This window comes from Tachysurus vachellii, chromosome 26 (assembly GCF_030014155.1).
Source record: "Tachysurus vachellii isolate PV-2020 chromosome 26, HZAU_Pvac_v1, whole genome shotgun sequence".
In the NCBI taxonomy this organism is placed as follows: Eukaryota; Metazoa; Chordata; class Actinopteri; order Siluriformes; family Bagridae; genus Tachysurus; species Tachysurus vachellii.
The window spans coordinates 14,971,850-14,989,244 of NC_083485.1; the positions used below are offsets into that span (position 1 = coordinate 14,971,850).

General features: G+C 38.5%; 1 protein-coding gene across 2 annotated transcripts in view; it reads right to left on the reverse strand.

Moving 5' to 3' along the window:
• Window positions 1-17,395, reverse strand: part of LOC132840721 (astrotactin-2-like) — a 343,281-nt gene that overhangs the window by 105,455 nt on the left and 220,431 nt on the right. For both annotated transcript variants that reach the window (XM_060862652.1, XM_060862651.1), the window contains exon 11: window positions 5,906-6,056. In XM_060862652.1, the coding sequence (XP_060718635.1) occupies window positions 5,906-6,056 (151 nt within the window). The remainder of the gene's footprint in view (window positions 1-5,905; window positions 6,057-17,395) is intronic.

Here is a 17,395-nt window from a genome sequence, read left to right on the forward strand (position 1 = left end):
ATTAGCGTGAGCGCTTGCATGTTTGAGTTATTTGTGTATGTGCCAAGCCCAACCGGAGTGAGAGCGCAGACTCTCCAGAGCGAGTGGGAGGAAATCCAGCCTTCGCTGTTTGCCGCTGCGGACGGAACGGCCGATCTAACCTTTGTACAAATTGACTTGTTATTTCGGAACGTCAATACCAATGGCACGCTCGTTGTGGCTTGAAAGGCCAAGATTCGTATCGATTAGCAATTCTGACTCGAAAACGGCCGGCCATCTTTAATAGAGCCTTCGGATGAACTCGGGAAAGCGGTGTTAAATATTGCAGCAAACCCCGAGCTGGACTAAATGCCAGGAGATATGCTTCATTTAGCAAGACTCGGCTTACAAAGTAGCTTGGAAGAAACGTAATTTAAGGACAATTAGCAAGTTTGCAGTTCGGCCCAATGCTTAGCTTCATGGCTGAATAAAGACTGATGACACTTAGTTCACAAAGCTACAAAGGTTTTTGTAAATCATTCCGAAAAGTTTTTCAAGCACTAAAACAAACCAAGAACTTTTTCATGAAACTGAATAACACCTTTTAAACTCCACAGTAATTTCCCAAGTATAATACTTTATTATCTTTATTAAACTGCACTGTTTATTCATTTATAGTCCAAAATAGCGGACGAACCGAACCGTCATCCGACTTCATCAGACTACAAACGTAAGTAGCTTCTTATGGTTCTTGTAGCACTCAAGCGCTTAGAGATTTTTTTATTGTCTTTTAATTGATTTATGCATTTATTTCTGAATTCTTGCTGAAGTTCCACGGAAACATTTGAAAAACTGAAATATTGCCCGTGTTTGGGTTTTTACACTAAAACAGAAGAGAAAATAATCGTTCACAACGCCCTGAACTTGTGTACATGATTAATCAGGTTAACTCACTCCTTGTGTGTTTGACTCATTCTGTAATTCTGACATGATCTTAATAATACCAGATAAACTACAGCTACTGTATTCAGGACACAGTGAGAAAAAAAAATACACTGAGCAATAACTCAGTTTATTGTAGAGGAGAAAAAATAATATATTAAAAAAAACGATTTCCTTCCAGAAAGGTCAAATTCCATCATCAGCACGAACTTAATGAGTCCTTTAAGCTTTCCAAAGCTGAACCTTGACACTCAGCTGTGAAGAGTTAAACACTCCACTGAGGCCAATACACTTGAAATTATAAACTGACTCTGATTTTCCCTTCAGGCCTCTTGATGGTGTTTGGAGGAGTCTGTTATTAGCATCGTTTTCCATCCTAGATAAAAACGCGGACCCGTTTTTCTGTCTATCTGAGATTTGTACCATGAGATTTACTCTAAAAATGTAAACGAGTTACAGTTTGTTTTTTTTGTAACACGTGGGATGTTTGTACTGTGCAGAAAATACGAAGATAATGCTCTTTAAAATCGGATTAAAGGTGAATTCTCGCTTAGACATGTTTTGTTTCCATGGTGACGTTTATGGAGGCTTGAACGAACAAATCACAGATACTGTATATTTGCTTTTAAAATATATTTGCCAATAAAATATGAAATATTTATAATCAGAGCTCAGTGTAATTGAATTTTGCCCCCAAGAAATAAGCCTCCTGTCGTTCTTATATATGACTAATGCTCACTGTTTAATGAACAGCAACTGAAATATAATAATAATATTATTATTATTATTATTATTATTATTATTATTATTATTATTATTATTAATAATAATAATAATTATAATAATAAAATAAAAAATACATAATAATAATAATAATAATAACAATAACAATAATAACAATAACAAACAAATAAACAAACAAACAAACAAACAAACAAACAAATAAATAAATAAATAAATAAATAAATAAATAAATAAATAATATAGCTAAAGAAAGTTTCCCCAAAGCTTGTTTTCACCTTGGAGATTATTTGCATGCTCTTCACAACAAGGCCAAGTGAAATCAGGAAGGCTAAAGTTCACCACAACCAATTTGTTTACTAATAGACCTGCAATTAAGGGTCTGATTTAAATGTAAGAAGTGCAGCGTGGCAAATGAAAACAAGTCCATTAAAAACATATCAGAGCTGCGCTAGCCCACCTGCCATGATCGCGACATTAAGAAGCTAACGACGCCTTCACTGCAATCTGCTGTTGCCATCACATTGTGACGCTGTTAAATCCTTCTCTATGATTACCGCCGCAAATGAACGTAATGACGGGGCTAAATCCTCTAATTTACAAATCTGCTTTTTAATTAACTGATTTGCATTGTTTAGTATTTTCCCCAGCGCTGATCAATCTTTCTGACTGTAATAAAACCTTTCGCTTTTTAACAACGAGCAAAAGGAACATTGTTGTCCATCTGAAATCGGAGTACCCGGAGGAAACCCCCGAGGCACGGGGAGAACATGCAAACTCCACACACACAAGGCGGAAGCGGGAATCGAACCCCCAACCCTGGAGGTGTGAGGCGAACGTGATAACCACTAAGCCACCGTGCCCCCTCTTAGATGAGTATAAATATTTTAATATATATATATTTTTAAATATTAAAAATATATAATTGAATATAAAGATTTGTATGAATATAAACCGCTGTTAAAAATAGTGTAGAATCCTCAAATCTGATTGGTTAGAAGGTGAGTAATAATTTTATCTAACAGAGGTTCTGCTATCTGCTATCTCAGATTTAGAAAAATAAAACATTATTATTATAATATGTTAGAATAGAAAAATAAATAAATAAATAAATAAATAAATAAATAAAAGTATAATCACTGATATTGTACATTTTTTTGGAGGAAATCTTTGTTTAGCATTTATGGAAGGAGTCTCCAGTGTCCTGGTAAAGGTCTGATATTCGAGAAGTTTAGACTTTGTGGTTTTATTTATGCGGTGCAATTATAAATAATTTATAAATAGTTTCTTATCTATTTCTTAATAGATAAGAAACTACACCCAATAATCTTTGGCAAATTGGTTATTTCCTGCTGGTATCATTAAACAAGGCATTAGTCTGTCATAGACGTTGTCTGTACAGTAACTTAAATTACTATTTAAACTTTTTTTTTTTAAAGTGCTGATGAATCAGAATTAAATGCAGGTATGAAGAGAAGACGTGAAAGTCCAGACACCAAACGACAGACCGAGTCGTCCGTAGTGGTAAACCATCTTCAGAATGGAGATCATCCAGTACCATCTGGTCCACCAGCTGTAGCTTGGCACAAATGGCTTGGTCATGCTGCACGACCAGCTCTTACCAGCTTGGCCTATGTTTTGGCAGCTGTGAGCTGGTCAGAGAGAGTGATAACAGGGGGGAAGACAGACAATTCACGCTAAAGTACTGGACTAAAGGATAGACTGGAGTCAATGATTTGGATTTCTTGGTGTATTATAATCATACTTAATAATAAAATGGACAGAACTAATATTGCAGGTTTGTTTTGCCAATTTACATCCTTCACCTTTACAGCACAATGTGTGGGGGGAAAAAATTACAACATACCTTTAAATTCAGAATTCTTTGTATTTTGATGTTCATTCAAAGTACTTTTTTGACCTGTAACAATACTACTCTCACTCACTCTCTCACTCACTCATTTTCTACCACTTACCCAAACTACCTGGGGTCACGGGTCACACACACACACTCATTCACTCACACACTACGGACAATTTTCCAGAAATGCCAATCAACCTACCATGCATGTCTTTGGACCGGGGGAGGAAACTGGAGTACCCGGAGTAAACCCCCGAGGCACGGGGAGAACATGCAAACTCCACACACACAAGGCGGAGGCGGGAATCGAACCCCCAACCCTGGAGGTGTGAGGCGAACGTGCTAACCACTAAGACACTGTGCCCCCTGTAACAATACTAGTGTATATATAAACGTATTTATTTGTTTGTTTATTTATTTGTTTGTTTGTTTGTTTATCACTAACAATCTTGTCGTTAGATTGATTCTGGTCGATTTTTTTTTCTAGATTATAGAGTACGTGTATAATTCCATAAACTCTGTATAAATATTTTGTTCTTTATTTTCTTCTTCTATCCAAAAATTCTCCCATTTTCATGATTTAGTATTATTTTTACATTGTACAAATGCAAAAGGAATAATAACGGAATGAAATTGTAGTTAGGGATGATGCAATAGCTCTTTTCTTTTTTCAATTCTAACAAAATAATAATATATATAATATATATAATATTAATAACACCCAATTTCCATTTGTTTTACAAGAACAGCTAAAACCTTGACTTTGTTATAATCTACTCTTTTAATACTTAAATAAATAAATATATAAAAAATAAACCTCTTTCCCTCAACTACCCGCCAGGTCATGACATCACTTTAGCTTATCATTTTCCAATAAACTCTCTCCTTTCCAGCTTATCCTATATATAAATATAACTAAACTAAATGGTTTAACCTTCAGTACACTTCCAGCAAGTGTGCCCTTGAACCCATTAGAAGTGGCACTCGAAAGTCTGCGAGAAGTCCTGAAAAAAGTGCAAAGTGAATTATTTTCCCTTACAGCCAACTGCTTTTAGATCTCTGACCAGTCCTGACAGGATTAGTGAAAAAAAAAACGCTGCACCTCCAGAATATGATTAACAAGAAAAAAGCAAACAGTACGGAGGTGAAAGTGGCCCAGTGCGATTGCTTTAAATAACCAGCAAAGTCATCAAATTCTTTAATTAGAAAAGTTTCACGTTGTTACTTTATAATAACAAAGCTTCAACTTTATCATTAACACTCCAGGTTAATGATAACGCGGTAACATTATTTTTAATCATTCATTCTTCTTATGATGGACATATTTTTGAGACACGGTCAAAGAAACAGTAGCCACAGATGTTTAGTAGCGTTAAAGGGTTTGTTGAACAGTAAATAACAACAACAACAACAAGGGATGTGGTAGCTCAGTGGTTAAGGTGTTCGACTACTGATCGGTAGGTCATTGGTTCGAATCCTAGGTCCACCAAGTTGCCTCTGCTGGGCCCCTGAGCAAGGCAAGGCAGGGTAAGGTAAACTTTTAGTGTCCCCAGTAGGAGGGCCCTTAACCCTCAATTGCTCAGGTGTATAAACTGAAATAAAAATGTAAGTCACTCTGGATAAGAGTGTCTGCTAAATGCTGTAAATGTAAATGTACAACAATAATAATAATAATAATAATAATAATACTAATAATACTAATAATAATAATAATAAACACCCTGTTATTTATGGAATGTAAATAAAATAAAATTAAAATAAATCTATTAAACTTCTGAAATTTAAAAATGGAATAAAACAGAAGAGCTTTTTAATAAATAAATAAATGAATAAATAAATAAATAAATACTAAAAATATTTTGTAAGTAAGGTTCAGCTAAGTGGAACTATTATTATTATTATTATTATTATTATTATTATTATTATTATTATTATTATTATTATCGAAATGATAATGTATTTGTGTATTTGAAAATATTCATATGCAGTTACAATAAACAATAAATTACGACTGCTAATAATAATAACAAACAATGAATAAGACATGAATAAGACGTGAATCTGACATGAATAAGACTAAATAGAAATGTGCCACTATAAAGCAAAAGACTGTAAAATAAAAGTCTTTATAATTATCCTGGTTTATAGTTTTTGTGACAGCAAGGGAAGCCGTAATCTGATGAAATCAAATCAAATTAAATCATCATTAAAAAAACATTATTTTCTTTTTCCACTTCCAGCTGTGCGCACATCTAGTCTGAAAGGATCAAGCATCAAGAGTTGTGCTTTTGGAGGTCCATTACCGCAAATTTTATTCATTTGGTTCATTTTAAAATACACTTACTGTAAGACATTCGATATTCTGCGTGAAGTAGATGCAGAAAACTGAAAGCGGAGAGTTACCATGCAGCCTGTGGAGTCCAGTCGTCTGTCAGAAACACACTTGAAGTTCTTCCTGCAGCCGCCGTTGTCCTTGGAGCAGTCTCTCACCGGGCCGAACGACGCCAGCAAATCGTCTACTGTCTCAAAGTGGGTGGACATCATGGCCTCTTCCCTGGAGACGGAAAAAAGACGAGCGAGAGTTAGGAGCGTTCAGGGAACAACAAAGCGAGATGAGATCATGAGGTCAACAGCAATAACAGGAGGACATGCTGTGGACATGGTGACATTTACTGCAAGTCCAAACACCGCAGAGAGAATTGAAGAAAGGGGAAGCGGAAGGAAAGAGTGAAGGTAAAGGAAGAATATAACGGATACTTCTCGTTCAATTCTGAATTATACAAAAGTGTGATTACAGAAATATTTAAACACCATCTAAAGACCTGTAGTTAAATGTCTTTAGTCAAGTCGTCGGTATAACAGTGACTGCATGGTAAGAAATGACACATTAAAAGGTGATGACGACGAGTTTGGAGCTATTTGCAGCAGAAGATTCAATTAATTCTTCAAAACGTCCTTAAATAATCACCCCACAATTTAACAAATCCGTTTACATTTAACCGGCGCCATCTGTAGCTGCTCTGAGAGTTTGCCATAATCTCATTCCATCCTCATACTGGTGGCTCTAAGACAAGAATCATAGCAGCGCTCACACTCGGAGATTTTAATAACCTGCCAGACGTTTGTTGTCAGACATCTTTGCTCGCCTTGGAACATCGTCAGCTGCCAGATTATGCTTTTCATTCCTCAACTCATGACCGAAGGATTCTTTTAAGATGTGCAATTTCATCCATGACAGAAAATCAAGCTTATGGTATAAACCAGTTTTGTGATTTACAGCCGCGTGGTGATGGAGGAAAAATATGTGCACCCCTGACCATCACCCCAATATTGTGCTTGTTGAATATGCCATTCCAGATTTATTCCGTTTTGCTGCTATAACAGAATATAAACATTTATCTTGTCACATATTCAGTACACAACAGTAAAATTCTTTCTTCGCAGATGCCAACTTTGGAAGTTGGGTTCAGAGATCAAGGTCAGCCATGATACAACACCCCTGGAGGGGGGTAAGGGTTAAGGGTCTGGCTCAAACCCCTGACCAACAGTGGCAGCTTTGCAGTGCGTGAACAAGGGCTATAAGGAAGGTCTCAGACCAGGACTAGATGAGATTGATTCAAGATGTTCATTATGTAAGGAAGGGGGAAGTCGTGGCCTAATGGTTAGAGAGTTTGACTCCTAACCATGAGGTTGGGGGTTCGAGTCTCGGGCCGGCCACCACTGAGGTGCCCTTTAGCAAGGCACCGAACCCACTGGCTGCCCACTGCTCCGGGTGTGTGTATGTGTGTTCACTGCTATCTGTGTGCACTTTGGATGGGTTAAATGCAGAGAACGAATTCTGAGTATGGGTCACCGTACTTAGCCGTATGTCACTATGTCACTATCTTTCAAAACTTTGGGTTAAAGCCCTGACCGTATTTAGCAAGAGCCCAGAGACAAGTCCAGGTACAAATGCCAAGATGTCAGAAACAATAAAAAAATAAAGAACAGCCTAGTAATAATATCAAAACCAAACAGAAGGCAAGTCTGTGCACTTCTAACTGAGGAGCATCAACTGTAATGAAATGACCAAGTAATGTGAAAAGCCCCGCAGTAATGTGATTACTGATGAAGCGGAAAGATGCCAAATACCGCTTACGGACAGAAACTTGGCGAGAGATCTCAGACAATGATGTTACATCGCTTTCTCTAGACCGAGGTCGTCTTGGTCGTTGCTAATTCACGGTGTATTCTGACCTCGAGGGAACCTTTGAATATTGTATACAAGCATCATAGAACAGATCCACTCAGTTGAACACTAGAAACAGGCTTATAATAATAATGATCCACCAATTCATGCAGATATAGACAAGGACCCTTGGTTATACTCAGCCTTATGCTCACTTGCCTCACAAACAAGGGAAAAATTATATTTACACTTTTACTTGCATACCAGCATATTTGCTTACGAGGTCACTTGTAGAAACCTCGAAGATTTACCGCAACCTGGCCATCGTTCAACTTCTCAAACACAGGAAAATGTAGAGAACATTCAAGAAGTGGCAACGTCTACAATATCATCTTTGTACTACTGACGAAATAGAAGGTCAGATTTTAATGCAAACAAGAACTCGGCAAGACGCGTCAAGTCTTCAGTCGTGTTGTTGTGCGTGAGGACTTAAAAAAAAAAAAAACATCAAAGAAACGAACAAGGTTTCATGTCAAAGTTCACAAATTGTGTCAGGACTCGGATGTGTGGGTATGACCCTGAAACCAAGCCCAGTCAGTGGAAGGCACCGACATGTTCACAACCATACAAACCATACAAAGGTTTTTGACATTAAATGACTTATTCCTAGAGAGTTTGTTCACCCTTTTAAACCGAAGTGATCAGGCGTTTAGAGGCAAAAAAAAAAAACATCATGAGAAGTGGTGCACCAAGAACTTGGCCCTGTAGCGTTTCAACGCACAAAAACGACATGGTTATCACTTCACATTTACCGTATTCATCAGATCTCACTCCTTACAACTTCTTTTTCTACCCCGACATGACTGTAGGCAATGTTTCTAGGAAATAGAGAAATGCCATGTGTCACATCACAAGGAGCGTACTTTAAAGAGGGGGGTACTTTTTACAATTCTGGAAATTGTTGGGTCCCCTCCCCTGTTTGTACGAACAGTTGCGGTGTGTTTTTACTGCACACGATCAGAGCCGAATGTGACGCCTCTGATCCTATCGGCGCCGACTAACGTAGCAGACGACGCCAATAAAGCGAGAACGAGTGTGACAGGCTAGAGGAGGATAAGAGGAAAGCCTCAGAACAAAGGTATCTAAATGTCACGGGAACAATGCAGAAAGTAGAAAGATTTATAATAAAACCTCAGTGTAACATCCTAGTGTGTACAAGCCAGTACAGCGGGGATGCTAGCGTCTGCGTCTGCCAGCTAGAACTTTTGGTGAAAAAACATACGACGAATCATTCTCTACAATCAGCAAGAACAATAAGACATGCTCGTGCATGCTGTGTGCCCAGAACATAAGTTAAAATGTTATGTAAAATATTTATGTTGTCGCATCTTTATTCGGATTATATAAATGACATGTTTAAGACAGGTTGCCAGATATAGCTTTATGAGCACCTAAAGAAATAAAAACAGAAATCAGAGCTAGAAAATAGATACTGAAGAAGAGAATAGCACTTGATGCAGCACATCTTAAATAATCTTTATAACTTTAGTTTCATTCATTTTCTACCGCTTATCCGAACTACCTTTGGTCACGGGGAGTCTGTGCCTATCTCAGGCATCATCGGGCATCAAGGCAGGATACACCCTGGACGGAGTGCCAACCCATCACAGGGCACACACACACACACACACACACACTCTCATTCACTCACGCAATCACACACTATGGACAATTTTCCAGAGATGCCAATCAACCTACCATGCATGTCTTTGGACCGGGGGAGGAAACCGGAGTACCCGGAGGAAACCCCTGAGGCACGGGGAGAACATGCAAACTCCACACACACAAGGTGGAGGCGGGAATCGAACCCCCAACCCTGGAGGTGTGAGGTGTGATAACGTGCTAACCACTAAGCCACCGTGCCCCCCCAACTTTAGTTTGCAATTCTGTTAATTAGTAATTCCACAGTAGCGTAATTAATTACGCAATGTAATGGCGCTACATTGTTTATCCAACTTGGTCTTAGGTCCAAGGACAGAATTACACAATAAACCGAGTCACGCCTCTATTTGGCTCAAACTCCACCCTCATTTGTGCAGTTCTCACGTTACTACTGATTACTAAAATCTGTCATACTCCAATTAATGCCTCATTAAGTATTCTGGATTCTGGATTAGCTAATGCTAATATTTGATACGTGTGTGTACATAAAACATTGCACATTAGCATAGTTAAGTAACAGCATATGAACACTTTTTTGCTAAATGATTAAAAAATATAAGGCATTTAACTGTCGATGATTCATGGTGTAATGCTTGTGTGTGAGTGTGTGTGTGTTTGTGTGTGTGTATGCCAAGCAGACATCCCTGGCCAGCTCTCTCTCTCTCCGAGCAGGTGTGACTTCTGATGTGCGACTGCCTCATGGGTAATTATAAGCATCCCTCTTCATCCACGCTGTCCAGCCAGACGTTAATCTAATACAACATGATTTCCCTCAGCAGGAAAGCTGGCACTGTGTCCGCACTGACCATCAGCACAACCGGATCGATGGACATCCCGGGTTACAGGTGGCCAATAAGCGCGATACCAGGCGAGTCATTATGCGTGCAATGACACATGAATACACCACGCTAATAAGAATATGCTAATCTGACTAAAGATCTGTGCGGCTCCACGCATCCTGATCTTGTTTGCTACAGCTTTATAAAGGATAATAAGGTGCAGCGTGTGCACAAACACACATTCTTCTTTCGGAAATTAATTTAGCTAATAATTCGTCGCTGTGCAGAACGTTCGCGGTGGGACGGGTGTGTGCACGTGAGTGTGTGGTTGTGTGTTTGTGTGTGTGTGTGTGTGTGTGTGTGTCAGGTGAAATCAGATTTTCCTCCTAAGTCCCAGGGAACGTCTCTGATTGAATCGAGGCCTCTGTTTCCTGGCAAATGAAAGCCATTTTTTTTCCTTTCGCACAGTTTCATAATATCGGCCACTCCAGAGCATTTTAATCGCTCCACCACAATTCTCTCTTTATGTTTCTCGAGACGGCTTAATCAAGTTCCGTAGAAAACAGCTGTAAAGCAAAATGTAGTAAATAAATAAAAATAAAAAAAACGGAGCCATGTGGGTTAAAGGAACATGATGGACAGATCTGCGGCAGGAATTCTACACTGTTACACATTGTAGTGGCTCATATAAAGAACCCAAACTGGTTCCATCACTTGCTTCATATAGGGTTGTTCATCTAGAACCGATTTGAAGGTGTCACTGAAAGGAACCTGATGGTGTTACATGGTTCTCTTTAGAATCATTTAAAGATTTTTTTATTATTATTTTAATTATATACAAATATAGACACAAAATACAGCAAGTCTAAATACACTCACACTCTCTCATTCATTTTCTACCGCTTATCCGAACTACCTCGGGTCACGGGGAGCCTGTGCCTATCTCAGGCGTCATCGGGCATCAAGGCAGGATACACCCTGGACGGAGTGCCAACCCATCGCAGGGCACACACACACACACACTCATTCACTCACACAATCACACACTACGGATAATTTTCCAGAGATGCCAATCAACCTACCATGCATGTCTTTGGACCGGGGGAGGAAACCGGAGTACACGGAGGAAACCCCCAAGGCACGGGGAGAACATGCAAACTCCACACACACAAGGTGGAGGCGGGAATCGAACCCCCAACCCTGGAGGTGTGAGGCGAACGTGCTAACCACTAAGCCACCGTGCCCCCTAAGTCTAAATACATTATACATTTATTTCAACATAAATAACACCACCAATTTAATCAATGCTTTCATCTCTACATTTAGACAAAACACCCAAAAGTAATGGTGCTGACCTCATTGTAGAAACATTTTAATATAAAAGGTTTATTTCTCTCTAAGGGTTCTACAGAGACCCTTTTTTTTTTTGAAGAAAGGTATACAGTATTCTATTCACTAGGGTTCTATGTATAACCTCGAAAAACCTCTTAAGAATTCTTCTTCTTAAGAGTGTGAAGACTGACTAATTAGTTTGGGTAAAGTGGTAATTAAAGTGGTAGTGAAAAATATTCTGTATGCTAGCAATTGAATTGATATTGAATTGGATGAACACCAAACTTTCCTCCTAAAAAGTAAGGTTCCTTAAGGGTTCTTTGGAGTGTGAAAGGTACTAAGTTGCCTATAAAGGATGTAAACTGACCTTAAAGCTAATTCATTTTGATCTTCTGTTTCTGTAGATGTTCTCCTCATGGTTCAGCTCATGGTTTTCTTCACGTTCCTCATATCTCCCAGAGGTCGGGATTGACTAAGATGTGTTACTAAAGATAAATAAATCCTTGAACGTTGTTTTGGTTATACTTTGCGATTGGTGCAGCAGAAACGTCCTCACACCACTTTATATACAACAAGGTCCAGATTCTGTGAGCCAGTGCTCTTCTTCCAGTCTATAGACCTCAAATCCGGATGTGGTAAAATGCTGGTCTGCTCACCACGGCTGTAAAGAGCGTTTATTTGAAGGACCTCAGCATTCCTCTCAGCTTGAACCGGTCTGCTCATTCCCTTCTCTCACCAACAAGATATTTCTCTGTAGAACTAGCAAGAATTTATTTATTTTTTGTTCTTTGCTTTTCTCAGCATGTTGTGGAAACTCTAGAGACGGCTGAGTGTGAAAACCCCAGGAGAAATTCCAGCAGTTTCTGAAATATTGAAACTAACCCATCATGTTTGCACCAACAACCGTGTCAAACCTTTTGATGTCTGGGCTGATGTCAGACTCTGTATGATGTTATGCCTTTCATTGCTTCTACATGGTTGGCCGATCATCATCATCATCATCATTAGATTAGATTAGATTAGATTAGATTCAACTTTATTGTCATTACACATGTACAAGTACAAGGCAACGTCATCATCATCATCATCATCATCATCATCATTATCATCAGTTCCTGGACAATTAGCTGGTGATCGTATGTTAGCTAGTGGAAAGTAACCATTTCTTTCACGTCCAGCTAAAACCTAGCAGAAGGCAATCAGGGATTAAACGGCATAATTCGCTTGTTCACTGCATTTTTATACACGCTGATGAAAATGTTAAACACACAGGATGTCTCAGTGTGTGTTTAACGATGCATAATTACTGTTAATCAGCAGCGATTAGCTTCACAGCCCCGTTTCGCCGGTAATTTCCAATTCTAACTTCTATCCACCGAGGATCTATGAAATCTATATCACACTGTCATTATAGACTCCAGAGAATTGCTGTCAATAAATAGAGTCATTAACAGGCCAGAAGGACATGGTGGATCCATCAAAAACACACTTCTTACCATTGATTTTAATGCGTCGATGGATGGCAAGCGCCAGAGCATGGTGAGGCATGAGAATTATGAGCCGTCGTCCGTTTAAAAAGTTATTATCCTCTAAGGTAATCATGCCTCGTTTCTTTCTACAAATGTCTTTATGGTTTTATTGCAGTCAGGAACCCACTGTAGTGTCAGGACTCCATCAGCAGCTACCAGGCTGCAAAAACATTTATTTAAAAAAATTGTAATAAATTAAAAAAATTGTTATATTTTTAATTTGTAAAATAAAGTTCATTCATTCATTCATTCATGTTCTACCGCTTATCCGAACTACCTCGGGTCACGGGGAGCCTGTGCCTATCTCAGGCGTCATCGGGCATCAAGGCAGGATACACCTTGGACGGAGTGCCAACCCATCGCAGGGCACACACACACACACTCTCATTCACTCACACAATCACACACTACAGACAATTTTCCAGAGATGCCAATCAACCTACCATGCATGTCTTTGGACCGGGGGAGGAAACCGGAGTACCCGGAGGAAACCCCCGAGTCACGGGGAGAACATGCAAACTCCACACACACAAGGTGGAGGCGGGAATCGAACCCCCGACCCTGGAGGTGTGAGGCGAACGTGCTAACCACTAAGCCACCGTGCCCCCATTATCTGTAACAGTCAGAGTAATAATTAATGTAAGGCAGTATTTCTCCCTGTGAGATAGCTTTGATATCTTAATTGGTGCAACGTTACAGCTAATTTGTGTCAAAGGCAACAAGTCAAATTGAGCTGAAACATGAAATTTCCCAGTGGATGTTTTCAGGCTCGAATCCCTGCAAAGGAATATGTTCTATCATTCTTGTTCAAAAAAATAAATAAATAAAAAGAAATGAGTTCAAGGTGATATAAGATAGCGAAGAACGGCGAAAGAACAATCGATTCTCCTGTGAAGCAGGACGGACGAGTTTTCTCCAGCTTTCAGAACTCCATCTTTGAGACAAATGCATGTAGATATTTAATTCGCCGCTCTGCTCTACAGCGAGACTTCAAAGCGAGCACAAGCAGCCCGTCGAGCCCGTTTATGTCCGACCCCCTCTCTGTTCATTACGCAGACATGAAGCACCAAAAGCATGTTGACTTTGAAGAATTTCCTTTCTGTTTGTCAGATTTTGGCTGAGCAACAAAGAGAAATATGGCAGAACTTCTCAAAAGGAATGACTCAATATTTATCAGCCGATGAAAGAAGTCTAGATTCATTTTGAATGAGGTGTAGAGAGGTTAGTTCAGTCTGAAACACAATTCCTTTTTAGAGTTAGCAAAAGGTAAAGGCTTTAAAAAATAAAAAACTTTGGAGCTCATCACTGGATCACCTGAGGTGTGAGAGTAGAGGATGATGAGGATAGAGTTAGGTGGAAACTGATGATTCGCTGTGGTGACCCATAACGGGAAAAGCTGGAAGAAGAAGAAGAAGAAGTGGAAGAAGTGGAAGAAGAAGAAGAAGAAGAAGAAGAAGAAGAAGAAGAAGAAGAAGAAGATGATGAAAAAGAATAAAAATAAGAAGAAGAAGAAGAAGAAGAAGAAGAAGAAGAAAAACAAGAAGAAGAAGAAGAAGATGATGATGAAAAAGAAGAAAAGCAAGAAGAAGAAGAAGAACAACAAAAACAAGAAGAAGAAGAAGAAGAAGAAGAAGAAGAAGAAGAAGAAGAAGAAAATGAAGAAGAAGAAAAACAAGAAGAAGAAGAAGAAGAAGAAGAAGAAGAAGAAGAAGAAGAAGAAGATGAAAAAGAAGAAAACAAGAAGAAGAAGAAGAACAAGAAGAAGAACAAAAACAAGAAGAAGAAGAAGAAGAAGAAGAAGAAGAAGAAGAAGAAGAAGAAGAAGAAGAAGAAGAACAAAAACAAGAACAAGAAGAACAAGAAGAAGAAAGAGAATATTTTTGTAGTATTTAACTTTTTTGTAAAAAAAAAAAAATTAATGTATGGAAAAAAAAGAAAAGAAAAAAGAAGCTTTTTTTTTTCGTGTAAAACCAGCAGAAAAAACACACAAAAAAGTCCCTGTGATTTTGTATCGAACGCATGTGCTATGAAGCTCTTATGAAGATTCTCTGGTGTTTGATGTCAAACTGCGGCTCTGTAATCGGTCAGAGAATAAAAAAGGAGGCTACGACCAAACAACTCCGTCTTTATTTGAGTTTAACTGAAAACAAGAAGGTTATATAACGTCTCAGAGTGAATCTTTAAGAAGCCGCTCGGTAGGGAAAAAAAAATATATAGCTCAAATGTCAAAAGCGGGAAGTAAGAAATCTATTTCCTGTTTATCTATTTCCTGCACGGTGTAAAGTAAAAGCACTTTGTCACACATGATAGATCCATCAAGTCTAGACTAAGATGCATGAACACCATGTGCTCACTCCCACTCCTCCTTCATGCTCCGTTTACTGTCTCCGGAGGTGGCAGCGATTCCCGCTACGTCTCTCCGTCTCTCACGACCTTTACACGTCATTTCTACTTAACCACAATCTGTAGGGAAGCGAGAGCTCGATCCTAACGAAGGAAGAACGCAGCGTCGCAGCGAGACGCATCCGCAGGTTAATAAGAGCCGGATTCGTGCTGAGAGAACCTCCCACGGCTCTGAGGGGGAAAAAATTCTTGCTTTCTTATCGTTTTTTTTTTTTTAGTTCTTTTTTTTTTTTTTATTCTGGGATTGAGTGTGGAGGAGGAAACTTCCTACGTTAAACATGACACACAAAACCAGACGCAGTGTGGTGACCTTTCTGTTTCAGGAGTGTACTGAAGCGTCCTGCCGTGTGGAAGTGTTTCCTGACGAGCACCAATGCTGTGAAGAAAAAAGGCCTCTCTTTTCCTCTGTTTCTTTTTTTTTTTTCTTATTTATTTCATTTCATTTCAGGTTTTTCTTTGGCTTCCTGTATTTTTTTTTTTTTTACTTTTCTTTTTTTCCTCTTTTTTTTTGTTTATTATTTTTTTCTCGTGTGGTGGCAGGACAGGACAAAAAAATAAATCAGGTTGTATGCTTTTAACAAAGCAGGAGGCAGCCATAGATTATTAAAAGAAAAAAAAAGCACAAAAGTAATGCAGCTTTTGAAGCCATATTATTAGTACTTGAATTTTTTTTTTTTTTAAAGAAAAAACTTCATTGGGCATCCAGTTATGACTAGATGTGCCTCAGGATTGAAATGTAAAGTTATTAACTCTATTCGCTGTTCCTTTCTGTTCTAAAATCAGCTTATTTATTTATTTGTTTGTTTGTTTGTTTGTTTATTCTTCTATCCATTGTCAGAGAAATATAAAAAAAAAGCATAAAAAAGATCTTTTTTGTAACAAACCCCAAAAGTGAATTCAAGTATTATTATATAATAATATTAACTAAAAAAAAAAAAAAATTAATATATATATATATATATATATATATATATATATATATATATATATATATATATATATATATATAATTATATAATATATTGTATATATTGTTGGGGAAGTCGTGGCCTAATGGTTAGAGAGTCTGACTCTTAACCCTAAGGTTGTGGGTTCCAGTCTCGGGCCGGCAATACTGAGGTGCCCTTGAGCAAGGCACCGACCCCCCCAACTGCTTCCCGGGTGCTGCAGCATAAATGGCTGCCCACTGCTCCGGGTGTGTGTTCACGGTGTGTGTGTGTGTGTTCACTGCTGTGTGTGTGCACTTTGGATGGATTAAATGCAGAGAACGAATTCTGAGTATGGGTCACCGTACTTAGCTGTATGTCACGTCACTTTCACGTCACTTCACTTCACTTATCAAACCGGATTAAATACACCACAGCGTTCCAGAAATTTCCTCAGCGTTTCCTCAGGATGAAGCTGAGGATGATGATGTCATCAAATGACATTAGACATTCTGCAAATTTGTAGTTTTAATGGAAATAAATTCGGGTTTAAATCCTAAAACAGATTCAGGTTCAAATATTGATGGAGGAAGAATTTGAGATCAACTCAAAGCTGTCATGACTAAAAGCCTCATGTTTAATCCTGGGACATCTAAAAGACCCACAGATTCTAAAGTCTGAAGTAACAGGAAGTGTTTTATCTCTCACTCACTTCCAAATATCTTCATCATCTTCACAGTTTTAAGTCTAGACGTATATTTGCACTCTTTAGATCTACAACCGTCAAAAAAAAAAAAAAAAACAACTGAAAAATGTCTCACTTGAGGATATTTTACTGCTTGGACTTGGATTAAAGAAAGCTAGCATATGAGCCGGACTCGGTTTGTTTGTTAGTCACCGATTCAGCTGAGCAAACGGATCAAATACGACGTGAGTGAATTGAAATCCTCAAACGTAATCTCTCAGATTGATGTCCAACCACGAAACCGCCTCTTATGATACTAACACAACAATAATCTTTATTTATATTGAAG